A 14,178-nucleotide genomic window follows, 5' to 3' on the forward strand; every position below is an offset into this window, starting at 1 on the left:
TGTCTTAAAATCTTGTAACTTTTAAAACTTTCCTTTCAATTTCATCACTTAATGAAAAGGACTGTATATTCAAGACTTGGAAAAAATGAATTTTTTAAACATTTAAATTAAATTACAGAGAAATATACTGTAAAAATACCAAAGAATATATTTTCTAGTATTACATCAGACCTACTGTATTTAGACAAACCTTCTACTTTCACTTTAAAAACGTTACAAAATATTGACCCGTTTTTAACGTTTTAATGCGGTACAGGCTTACGATCTAGCGATTACATATATGATACATTTGTTCATTCATGTTTATGCTGTCAGTCTCAGCTAACAAACTTCTATTTGGCAGTACATTAATGGATATATAAGGCACCTGACAAATATTCAGAATGAGTGCTGTAAGATATCCTTTTTATATCAATGATGTCAGTCTCAGATGTAATAATAACGGAAATACACGTTTTCGAGGTCCATTACGATATTTCATTATTATTATTACTATTTTACTTTGACAGACTCAAAAGTAATTGTGGCAATGTATATTTAAAGACGTAATATGATATCGAATAATGCAGAAAACATTCTATTTCAGCAGTTTTTCACAGTTGTATAAAAAAGAAAGAGAAAACCCAGTTAAAACATGTCCTATTTAAGAAAAACTCACATAATTGAAGGATTTGGAGATGAAGTGTTATATGGAATTGGTGCATTTCTAGGGATTCTTGTACCATTAGTTGTGTACATTACCAACAGAAGTGGGTAAGATTTGAAATGATGACAAGAAATCTTTGCATTTCATTTTTAGGTAATATTAATCATATAATGGAAATTTCGACATATATTTTACAGAAACCTTGTGCAATGATAAGTAAAGATCAGTAAGGTAAAACAGCTAGTTCTGTGACAAAATCTTATCTAATATATTTCATAGTGTATTGACTGCATTCAATAAGTTACCCATAAATGTCCAGTAAGTTGGATCTTGTAACACAAAAAAGGTTTGTAGTTTTTTTTATAATTCAGAACATATTGTACGAAAGGAATCACATTTTATCCAGCAAAGTTTGCGGGTTTCATGACAATGCATTTATAAAATAGAAGAATCTAATTTCACCATAGTACCATGTAAATCTGACAAAGCTTTCAACACATTTAAGAATACTCAGAACAGGGTTTAAACTTAGCACTTGCCCACTCGTCAAATGCGAGTAAAAATTTTTGTGGGCACCTAAATTTGCCGTCTCGCTCACCCACAGTGCGAGTGATTTTGGTGAACAGGAATCGGTCATAATTGTATCAGGTTCAGTAATTTGTATTTCTTTAGCGACCAGACGCTTTTCTGAGAATTATTCACAGTTATTAGCTTAATTTAAAGTCTTTTGAAGAACTCTTCTAAAATGAATGTAAACCATGCACAAATTTTACCCAAGTCGATTGGCAAAACAGATAGAATTTTTTACCTTGCAGAAAAATGAGCACGATTGCAGTCTTCATGATGATTATGACATAGGGATATGAAAAAATAGAAAGCTACTATTAGTACAAACAAAGCAGTGTCAATTGAAAAAAAAATATTGGAGTTGGAATACAATTGATTTAATAATGAATGTTTTCGTAGTAGAGTACATCTAAGCATATTGTAAAAAATAAAAAAAAAGATATGGAAACCTATTTTCAACCTCTTTAATAAATATTACATGCATTCAAACAGTGTAACGAAACAAATGCACACAAAATATATGATCCATTCACATGTCTGACATTTTTCTTGCATTATATTTCATCAGATGTTTGCTAGTATGTTTTGTTATGGGCTCCCAAAAATAATATTTCAGGAGCTAGCTCACATGGCTCCTGGAAATTTTAGTTAAGTTTCAACTCTGCAGAATTGAATTGCACATTTATGGCCACACCTCTATCAATGTGAATTTTGGCAGACACTGCTGGACGGGCAAGACGCTTTTGTAGAATTTCATTTTCAATTCAAGACTTTTACAAGAATTGCGTCAAAATCATCAAAATGCAAAATATCCAAATAATTCTGATTATTGGCTATTTTTACAGTACAAAATTTTTTTTATTTCTTTCAATTTCTTTTTTCGCTGTTAATGATTTCATCTAAGATGTCAGAGTTTTCAATCTTATTTTACTGGAAGAATTTTGAGAGACAAATTTGCAATCCATGTCTTTCGGAAGACTGAAGAAAAATGAATAGGTGTTCAAATATATAACAATAAAAAAACTTACTTACTTCTGCTGCACATGTGTACAGTGATAGTATTTGTTGCAATGCAACAAGTCACCAGTGAAATTTTAAACAATGTCAGGAAAGGTAATTGAAGCAAGTCAATTTGAACAAGATATAGCAACTGTTGCAGTGAACTAGCTGCTTTAGGGGTGAGATCAAAAGATCGATTTTGGATAAAAATCTAATTTCAAATACAATGTAGTTAGGGGGAGGGGGGATAAAAATTCCCGTAAGTTTCTGTCATCCGACATCGATTACACTTTAGTGGAAAAAGATAAAGGACTGTTAAAAACCACATGATACTATTACATTTTAATGAACATTTAATAGTTTTAATGTTCACTTTCATATGTGAATAAACAGTAAAAAGGCTATAACAGAGTGTTATTTATAATGGTATGTTTTTACTTCATTACTTCTTAATCGATTAGTTTCAACATTCATCATATTTTAGTTTTAATGTTGTCTGGTGAAAACTATGTGAATTTAGTTTTTTGTCAGATAGAGTAACAAATTCATTCATTTAATATTTTAAACACAATTCATTAATTTAATTTAAGAATTTGAATAATTGTTTTTCTATGGAATATTAAAGAAATATCTACATTTAATGTTTTGCCAAAATAAAAAGGTTAATTAAAACACATATTTCAATATGTATTTCAAGTTGGGTGAACAAAATTTGGAAATCGAGCTAATTGAGACTACAGAATATATAAAACAAGTGGTTTAGTCTGCACAAGTTTAACAGACTTTAGAATATTTATATCTAGCAATGAATATACATATATGGATATATATTTTGTCTTACATTTGGTGTGATACACCAAGACCATCCTTTTTGCTCTACTTTATGTTTACGTCATGTACTGTCATGTGGAGAATTCAAATAACAAGTTGTTTTTAACATTTGATTCACGAGAATGCATGTAAATTTAATTTACAAGTTGCTTTAAATGTTAAGGAATGGCAGGATACCAATAACTTTTAAAGTAAATTGTATACTGTACGTATTTTATTAAAAATTGTATATTGATTGAAAATTGTGATGTAGTGATATATACCGGGTACCGTGAAATAATTATTCAAATTATTTTTCTATTTACCTGATAATCAGTTTATTTGTTTTTTCTTTAAAATGAGGACTAATTTGTGAAGTACACAAAAATTTAAGCAGTGTGGGTCTTATAATTTCCATTGACAATGTTGTTGTATTAGCTTGTATTACACTAGTAAGTCATTTAAGGTATTCCATGTATGATGAAAGGATAATGAACAATTTTGAAGGATTTAGATCAACATAAAAGTTTCTTATTAAATAATGATGAAAGTAAAGCAGATGAAATTCACATGACTGGTAAATGATTAGAAGCTGACCTTTTTGCACTTAAGACTTTTTGGAAGAGTTGTCTGCCCTTTGTAAAAATAAGAAAAATCTAATTTTCTAAAAATGTGTATGGTCAATGATTAATTTTATTTCATATTTTCATAAAAAGAAAGTATATGTAACTTTCTACCAGGAGATAATTATGAAAATATAACTTGTTTTTAAATTCATAACCTGCGTAAATGCGATATGAAAAATTTTCTGCATTGATTGCTACCTTCATCACCTGATAAAACAACAAAGAAAGACATTTTATTATCATGCCCCCGAGATCGAAGATCGGGGGGCATATTGTTTTTGTCCTGTCTGTCATTCTATAATTCTGTCATTCTCTCTGAAACTTTAACCTTGCTAATAACTTTTGAACAGTAAGTGATAGAGCTTTAATATTTCACATGAGTATTCCTTGTGACAAGACCTTTCCGTGGGTACCAACGTTTTTGACCCCGTGACCTTGGAGTTTGACCTACTTTTTGAAAACTTTAACCTTGCTAATAAGTTTTGAACAATAAGTGATATAGCTTTGATATTTCACATGAGTATTCCTTGTGACAAGACCTTTCCGTGGGTACCAACATTTTTTACCCATGACCTTGACCTTAGAGTTTGACCTACTTATTGAAAACTTTAACCTTGCTAATAAGTTTTGAACAATAAGTGATATAGTTTTGATATTTCACATGAGTATTCCTTGTGACAAAACCTTTCCGTGGGTATTGAACCTTTTGACCTTGACATTTGACCTACTTTTAATTATTTTTTTTACATTGGTCATAACTTCTAAATGGTAAATATTAGAGCTTTCATATTGTACATGATCATTTCTTTTGACAAGATCTTTCTACTGGTACCAAGATATTTGCCCTTGTGACCTTGGCCATCTTCGGAATTGGCCATTATCGGGGGCATTTGTGTTTCACAAACACATCTTGTTTTTATTTATATTTTTATGCATTTTTTGAAAATATAAACGTCTAGTTTTAAGTATAGAAATATCATATTGTTGACCATTTTGTTACTTAAACAGAACAGCCAATGCAACCTTTGACCTTGACGATGCGTCATATTTGGTAATGATAACACAGACAGATGGTACTTAAAAACCGAATCAAACTATAGATTGCAGTAAACATGTATTCATTGTATGATGAAAGCAATAACAGAAATATAAGAGGAAAGATTCAGTGAATGTAAATATATCAGAATGAAAACTAACGATAAGATTATTCATGGATTTCCCGATATGATATTGTATCATGGATTTAGCAAGATATTTTTTAAAGATTGCAAATGTCAGACAATGCTCCCAACTAGCATTTATTTACTAGATATTGAAGACTTTGTCCCATACAGAAAAATGCTGGATCCACTCCCTAATTTTATAGTTGATGTAATTGACTTTGATCTCTATTACTCTACTGTTATTATTGAATTATTCTTTTTTTAGTGACGGTGTTCAAAATATACATCCAGACAGCGAGGAAAATGTGCGTTCCACACGAGAACGTGTACAAGCCTCCACAAGAGTTCACACGAACCCTGGAGAAACAGACTGTCCTGTGTGTCTAGGAAACACACGATACGGAATTGAAACAAACTGTGGACATGTGTTTTGTGGTAAGTTTTAAAAAAATTACTATTTTCTGCCACAGCTAAATCAAATTTTGAGATAAAGAAAATTATATTATCATTGAAATATTGGTGGTGGAGAACACTTATACTTTATTATTTGTATAGTAAGATTTGGGAGATATTGAAATTGCAGCATTATCATTGTAGGTATGTGCATTACCACCTACTGGCAGCATGGTACTTGGTTAGGAGCTGTTCGCTGTCCTGTCTGTAGGCAACAGGTACCTCTCCACATCTGGTGTTCTCTCTCTCTCTCTCTCTCTCTCTCTCTCTCTCTCTCTCTCTCTCTCTCTCTCTCTAACCTGAAGGTATTATGACTTTAGATCAAGGTCATTTGAAAAACTCAAGGTTGACCTTCATCATTTTATAAAATGTCATGGTGACAGTAAGTAGAATTGTAGCCAATAGGCATAGGGCCTCTCTTTTATTTCAAAAATGACATCACACTATTTTGCAAGAAGAACTTCTAAAAAACTTTCTAGTATTAATCATAAGTTATCTATAGCTGCAGCGCTTTGAAATTGAAGTCATTTTGACATTTTAGTCCTTTATGAAATGTTTGTCTGGAGGACAATATATTAAACTGGTACCCTACTGATTGGTGGCAACAGACAGACATAAGAGATGTGAAGTCAACAGGCTACCAGTTTAGGCAAATGAGAACAGGGAATTATTTTGTAATAACTATTGTATCCTATGTGTTTGTAAATATTCTGAAGAACTTTTTGTGATTTTCTAGTTATGATCTTTAATTTCGCCACCTTTTTGGAACATGCAAAATTTTACCAATGTCTTAGACACAGTTACTATGCCTTTAATAAAATCATGGTCTACTTGAATCTTTGTAGCCCTGTAGTGGATCTGTATAAATAGGTGTGTTTGAAAATGTTTTAATATAATACATATACTCTAAATATGTTCAAGATAATAAAAGTGAAATACCATGGCAACAAACTGGCATTGTTGGTGGCAGAAGGGTTTCATTTTCATGCCCCCATAATTGGAGATTCAGGGTCAAATAGTTTTTGGTCTGTCTCTGTTTGCAAAAACTTAAACATTGGATGGTGATAGGGCTTTAATATTTTACATGTGTGCTCCTGTGACAAGACCTATCTTTTGGTACCAAAATTTGTGACCTTCACCTTGGAGGTTCAACTACTTTTGAAAAACTTTAACCTTGGTCATAACTTTTTAATGGCTAGTGATAGGGCTTTTTTTGTATAACTTATGACATGTTTTTTTTCTTTTGGTACCTTAATGCTTGGTCTTTGTGACCTTGACCTGAGAATTTGACCTACTTTTGAAAAATTTGAACTTTGGTCATAACTTTTGAATGGTTAGTGAAGGGGTTTTCATATTTCACATGCATACTCCTTGTGACAAGATCTTTCTTTGGGCACCATAACTACTTTGCTGCGGTACAGGAGGCATCAGTGTTTCACAAACACATCTTGTTGATCAGGAGTGGTGATAATCATGATAATTGTAAACAAATCAAACACTGAATCACAAATATACAACAGATGGTAATGGCTATTATGACAGGAGCCTTGTCACGATATTGTAAGACATTTTCATCTCGTCTAGAATCAAACGACCAATTTCAACCAAACTTGACACAAAGCATTCTTAGGTAAAGAAGAATAAAGTTTGTTCAAATGAAGGGTCATGTCTCCTTCTAGCTGCAGAACTGTATCTCTCTGAAAAAATATTGGGACAGATCTCTGATCAGAGAGCTACAGTTCTGCAGCTAGTCTCCTTCCAAGAAATAGTGAAGATTGGGTAAACCAACATTCACAGGAAGTTTCCTTTTATAATTTATATTCAAGTTAGTTCAAGCCATGACCCCCAGGATCATGATAGGGCAGCAGTAGTGGATTAAAGCTTTAAAGGACTCTAGAAGAAAATCATTTTAAAATATTTTCTTAAGAACTATATCTTAAGAAGTACAATTTGTCAATTTGATTTGCAAGCATCCTTATGTAGTACAGATTCAAATTTCCTCAAACTTATGACCCAGGTTCACTGGGAAAACCAGCGATCTGTAACTTAAGTTGCGGTCATCCCAAGATGGCAATGGCAAAAATAGGTATGTTCATTTCTCATTATTTATGCGAAAATTGCTAAAGATATATAAATCTATAACGTTATTATGCCCCCCTTTGAAAAAGATGGGGCATATTGTTTTGCAACTGTCAGTCTGTCGGTCGGTCTGTAGAACATGTGTAGTCCGCTCAATATCTTTCGACCCCTTTGCTTGATAACAACCAAACTTGGTACAGGGGTTGCCCCTGGAGAGTAGATGATCCTTATTGATTTTCAGGTCACATGGTCAAAGGTCAAAGTCAAACTGCTGGTCTTTACCCCATGTAGTAGACCATGAGTTGTCCGCTCAATATCTTGAGAACCATTTACTTGATGATAATGATATTTCATATGTGGGTTAGTTATGAGTAGAAGACGACCCCTATTGTTTTTCAGGTCAAAGGTCAAGGGTCAATCTACTCTGGACATAGGAATATAATGTCTGCTCAATATCTTGAGAATCCTTTGCTTGAAAAACATCAAACTTAGCACACTGGTACATCCTAAGGAGTAGATAACCCCTATTGATTTCGAGGTCATGGTAAAAGGTCAAGGGTCAAACTGGGCATAGGAATATACTGACCATTCAATGTCTAGAGAACCCTTTGATTGACAGACATCAAACTTGGTACACCAGTACATCTTCAGAAGAAGATGACCCCTATTGATTTTGAGGTCACATGGTCAAAGATCAAGGGTCAAACTGGACAATGGAATATACTGTCCGTTCAATATCTTGAGAACCCTTTGCTAGACAGACATCAAACTTGGTACACTGTTACATCTTCAGGAGAAGATGATCCCTATTGATTTTGAGGTCACATGTTTAAAGGTCAAGGGTCAACCTGGACATTGGAATATACTGTCCGCTCAATATCTTGAGAACCCTTTGCTTGACAGACATCAAACTTAGTACAGTGGTGTATATTCAGGAGGAGATGACTCCTGTTGATTTTGAGGTCACATGGCCAAAGGTCAAATTGGACATAGTAATATACTGTCCACTCAATATCTTGATAACCCTTTTGCTTGACAGACATCAAACTTAGTACACTGCTACATCTTCAGGAGAAGATGACCCATATTGATTTTGAGGTCAGAAGTCAATTTTTTGAACTGGACATAGTAATATATTGTCTCCTATAATTTAAGAATTATTTGCTTGATTGACACCAAACTTGGTACACTGGTACAGCATAAGGAGTAGATGATCCCTATTGATTTTTAGGTCACATGGTCAATTCACTCTTGACATAGAAAGATATTGTCTGCTCAATATTTTGAATTGATGATACTACTATCAATTAAATGATGTGTGTATAACCCTTTTCAATTTTGCACCATGGGGGGCATATGTGTCAGGGTTCCAACTTCGACTGAATACCTTAGGGGCCAAGTGGGCCCCTGAATAAGAAATCCTGTTAGCCCACATGAAATTTTAGTAGCCCACACATATTATGAAATTGAATAACATGGTTGGTTTTTTTTACAAGAAAAAAGAAATATCAGGTCACATTGCAATTTATTTAAAAAATTAAAATATCAATATTTAAATTCTGTTTCCTTCTCCGTAATTCTTTCAAATACCTCTCTCATTTCCACTCTCATTTCGTCAACCTAGCAACTTTATGATCTTCGCGGCGTCTGACTTTAACACACGTTTCTTCAGACTTTTTATGTTATTTCAAAATTTCTCAGCTTTACGATGCTGTCAAGTTTATAACTTGGGCAAGCTGTCACAACGATTGGACCTTTCGTGTCATGTTTTGTACACACAGCACATCATCCCCTTTTTGCCGTCATCGAGCCATATTCTCCCATTCTTTCCACTTTGGTTAAAAGCAGACGCTTTCTTTTCGTTTGAAGTAACCCTTGCGTTGTTCAACTTCTGGTTTAAATACATTTTGGAAGGTTTGATACCCCAGGAATCATGAATGTCTCGCCAAGTGGCAAAACCTAAACCGGAAATTGAACGTCAATTATAATAGGGCTCGGATCGGTCGGAAAGAAAAATGTTGATCGGACAATTACGGTCGCCAAGTGGGCGACGAGAACGGAAATTTTGGGTGCCCACAAGCAAAGTTTAGTTCACCAATGCGAGTGGGCGAGCGGTAATTTGGAACCCTGTGTGTTTTACAAACATCTCTTGTTTTCCATATAATTTAATGCAGGAGACAAAGATACTAACCTTCGTTTATCAAAATGTACATAAACTCGAAAAAAATACAAGTCAACTGAGCCGCACAATGATTCACTTAGCAACAGCAACGAAGCGTCTAGCTGTGAAGGTCGCCATCTTTAATCTTAGTTCTACGGAGCCTAGCTTATTTATTAAAATAATGTATCGAAGGTGAAGTTTGTCATGACAGAAAATATGTGTAGACTATGCATGCAATGCACCTTTTAGAAATCGACTTTGAAATTGATCATCTCTGACAGATTGAGAAAATACAGGAAATTGCATTGTTTAGGCCTACCCAAAGTAAGTCTTCAAATGTCAGAAAATGCAATAATTTGCGGCTTTTAACTCTGAGAATTTCTGCCGCATGAAAATTTACCCTTGCACGCAACATTGTCGCTAACAGTAATCCAACACAAGAAAATATGTATAAGGAAGTGACAAATCACGATCCACATATCAATGTGACTGACTTCATGTGATAAAATGAGATGTATGATTTTTTGTTTGCTTTGTTTGAAAGGCGGATCAAGCAATGAAACAATCCCCCCCCCCCTTCCCCAGTGAGAAATGTATTTCAAAATGAACAGGGCAATGCTTACTTGGTAAATCATTAATTTGAATATAATATCTTTGTTTTAATCTATATTATTCAACCATCATACAGAGAAAGATGATTTACAACAGTGATTTGCATACAAGTAGATGCTAATTGACAATGAGAAAACAGTATGTGTATCAAACTGAAGTATCTTATTATACATGTTGACTTTCCATTCCATAGAATGCTGCGATGTAAATTTAGAGAGAGACAAAAAATAGTTTCGGCATCTGGTTGTCGGGGGGGGGGGGGGGGGGGGGGGGGGGGTGTCCCCATATCAAACCAGGTTATACAAAAATAACCTGTGTTCCTCAATTGGAATTTGACCAATCAGAGACGAGGATACAATAAGAATTAAATCATTTATTAATATTTAGGTACTTTATTCAAGCATTAGTTATATTCTGATGGTATTGAATAAACATTGTGAAAAAGTACTTGCTGCTAATTTATTATAAACCTGGAGGTACAATGTACTTTCAAAAAAAGGAATAACTGTCTATTTTTGTAGGACAGATGATGATGCTTTTAGTTTGATCACGTGCTGATTGTACGCCTCCAATAAAGCAAAACAGTTATCGTTATTTAATTGCACCTTTTTATGGGGAGATGTAGCTTTTGGTTTGTCCGTTTGTCTTTTTGTTTGTTAACTTTGGCCATAACCTTTGATTGGTCGGTGATGGGGCTTTCATATCTTATGTGTGTATTCCTTTTGACAAAACTGTTCATGCACATGAACATTTTTTAGCTCTTGACCTTGGAATTTGACCAACTTTTAAAAACCTTGGTCATAATTTTTGAACGGTTAGTGCTAGGGGTTTCATATTTCACATGGGTAATCCATATGAGAAGACCTGTCATTCGTATAGAATTGGTTGACCTCTTGACCTTGGAGTTTGGCCTGTGGGGGCATCAGTGTTTTACACTCCTATCTTGTTAGTTTACTAAGTCCTGTATACCTGTGACCATCAAATAAAATATTTGGTGGTATTTCTGTTCAATGGGAAATAATTTTGTTATGTAACCCCATATGATGCCTCATTGAAACGCATTTCAAAGCATGTTATCTAAAGAAAAATAGAAACATGTAGTTGCACATGCAATGATGAAATGTACAGTTTCTGATTTTCAGAACTAGGTCATTTGTTGGGTCTGTCATAATACCGTATAGCTGGTTTCAAATTTGGCAGTTTTAGGGTCTACAAGGTATACCATTAATTTTGGTGGATAAACTTTTGCTGAACTCATTTTGATTTATTGATACAATGTATATGTATTCTGAATGATGTTTTTAAACTAAATGGTCTTTATGTCGATGAATCTTTGGAAATCACCAAAATAGGCCAAAATTGTAACCCCCCCCCCCTAAAACTGGCTATAAGGTACATGTATATCCATGTATTGATAATTTTTAAACAAAGACTTCCAAAAGTGTATAAATAGATTATATATGTAGTTAATATAAAAAAGATATAGATCTAGTAGAAAAAGCATTTGACATTTTAAATCATTTTTCAACACATGCTCAAAGGAACAAATGAAATTAGAACACAATTAATGCATTTGATAATTCCTTCATAATTTATAGATTTCTTTAGTCATCAGTAATTTTGTCTAACTTTTTATATTTTAGATGATTATTTTTTTAAGAGTAATTTTAAATAATTCAATTTGACAGAAAAAACTATCTAACCTTTAATGAATTTTTCATGTCATTTACAATTTCTGTGAAATTTTGCACCACAGGGTGTGTTTTAAAAATCAACTTTAATTCCATCTCTAGTAGATAAAAAATCACAATCAGAAAATTTAAATTTAAATTTTTACTTTAATGAGCAGAGTAATGATGATACTTAAAACTTGTGCCCCAAACTCTTACAAAAAATGAAATTTTAAAAAAAAGGTAGAAGAATCAACTCTTTCCAGAATATGTTTGGAATATATCATATGGATGTTTAAGACAAGTTATGGGAGAAATAACATTTGTATTCATTTAGAAAAGAAAAAGAGATAGCATTAACTTCTAAAATATGAAGTTACAGTCATTTTCCTTTTAATTCACTTTTAAGTTTTGCTTATAAATATAAACAAATGTTGCAGACATCATGAGGAAATTTTAACCCAATTGATAATTTCATAAATATGCAGATTTATGAAAATTGTGCACTCAAGACCAGTTTATTCTAATAAAGAAACTGAGGTTTATATAAATATTTAGCAACTTTCGTGTAAACAATGAGAAATGAACATACTAGTTTCTGCCACCGCCATCTTAGGATGACTGTGAACTTAAGTTACAGATCACCAGGTTGTCATGGTGAGGCTACCACAGGGGGATGAAATTCAACATAGGAATATAATTTTAAAAGAAAACAATGTTAAAAATTTACCAAATTGATATGTGAGTATTTTTAATGGTACAGATGTAGTGTAGATTCAAGATTGTTCAAACAATGGCCCCAAACACAGTGGTGGGACCTTAATGGGGGTTTAGAATTTTACATGGGAAAATGCAGGTATTATTTTTACTGCAACAAATTCCCAAACATATGTTCCTCTTTAGGTCTGGAAGAATTACTGTTGGGTTTCAATGTTATTTGGATTCTGCAATGTATGCCTCCTGCCAACATACTTTTCATAAAGTGCTAACATGCTTCATCATGTTCATGAAGTTTGCCAGCATGAAGTGTTACAGTTCATACCATTCATGTATTTTCAAAATGAAATTTATATCTTGAATATGAAAAATGGATACAAATGTATTTCTTAAAAATATGAAAAATGAATTGGATGTCAAAACTTACTGATCCCATTGTTTTCGTTTTTACTATGTGTGAAGGAGCACACAATACATACATACAAATAAGGCCAACCAAAGATATCCAAGATTTAAATTAATCAAGAATCAGATCTCAAATTTCAATCTGTTCCTTTCATCTGGGATGAAATCAAATAAGTTATTATATAGCACTAAATACATTAAATATGTTCATTTGGAAAAAAAATCCTAGTAATTAATACAATGTACTTGTGTGTTAATTTTATGTACCTTTAAAAAAATTCAACAAAAAAGAAATGCCAACCTATCATTCTATCTAATTTTTGCTCTGCAGCCTAATCATAGCTAAAGTTTATTTGATTTATCAGGAGTGAGCAAATTGATATTGGTAATCCAGATGAAACATACATGAATGATGAAAGACGAAGATAATGAATAGTGATCAATCTCATAACTCCTATAAGCAATACAAAATAGAGAGTTGGGGAAACACGGATCCCTGGATATACCAGAGGTGGGATCAGGTGCCTAGGAGGAGTAAGCATCCCCTATTTCAGCCAACAGCAGGGGAAATTCAAAACATTTGATAGAAGTTTTCTATGACTTTGATGTCCACAAGGACAGCAAAACACATATTTATTGATAAATACTGTACATTGTTCTTTCTGATCATTTCTAGGTAACTCTTCTTCTCCTACATTTCACTGAGGAGGAACACAACCAAACAAGTGAAGAAAAGAGGGAGATTCTGCACAAGATTGCAGACTACAACCGACGGTTCTCGGGGGAACCCAGACCGGTAAGTTTGAAGTGAAATCATCATGTCAGCTTACTGTCAGAGATGTTGCAAGTTGGGTACTAAAGAATTTAACCAATATTTCATTGAAGAATCAAAGGCACTTGTATCGCTTGGAGGCCTAATTACTATATATAAGTCTTACATATTAGTGACTAAGCCCTCCAAGCGATATAAGTGCCTGTGTGAAGAATTTAAATTCATCAAATAGGGATACAATTGCAGTCCCTAAGTTTGTGTGTAATGTTTCTATTCACAGTAATAATGCATATAATTAAATCCCATGCAACAAAGTTGTGAAGGGTATAATGTTTTTGACCAGTCCGTCAATCTGTCAGTCCTGTTCTTGTCAGCGCAACTCCTCTGAGACCGCTCAAAAGAATTTCATGAAACTTAGTAGTTAATAAGGACACACTGTGTGGATGTGCATATTCCCAGGAAATTCTGATTGAATACTTTTTCTGGGAGGTACAGTGT

The 14,178-nt window shown here is 33.4% G+C and overlaps 1 protein-coding gene across 4 annotated transcripts in view; it reads left to right on the forward strand.

Annotated features, from left to right (window-relative positions):
* The first annotated feature begins 182 nt into the window (after positions 1-182).
* Positions 183-14,178, forward strand: part of LOC125668799 (E3 ubiquitin-protein ligase RNF170-like) — a 19,962-nt gene continuing 5,966 nt past the window's right edge. For 2 of the 4 annotated variants that reach the window (XR_008802252.1, XM_048903220.2), the window contains exons 1-5: positions 183-392; positions 587-753; positions 5,077-5,246; positions 5,409-5,482; positions 13,585-13,704. Coding sequence is in view for 2 of the 4 variants with exons in the window: in XM_048903220.2 (XP_048759177.1) it covers positions 635-753; positions 5,077-5,246; positions 5,409-5,482; positions 13,585-13,704 (483 nt within the window). In the remaining 2 variants the exon portion in view is untranslated. The remainder of the gene's footprint in view (positions 393-586; positions 754-5,076; positions 5,247-5,408; positions 5,483-13,584; positions 13,705-14,178) is intronic. The other 2 variants (XR_008802253.1, XM_048903219.2) reach the window with 2 other exon arrangements.

Source organism: Ostrea edulis, chromosome 4 (assembly GCF_947568905.1).
Source record: "Ostrea edulis chromosome 4, xbOstEdul1.1, whole genome shotgun sequence".
Lineage (NCBI taxonomy): Eukaryota > Metazoa > Mollusca > Bivalvia > Ostreida > Ostreidae > Ostrea > Ostrea edulis.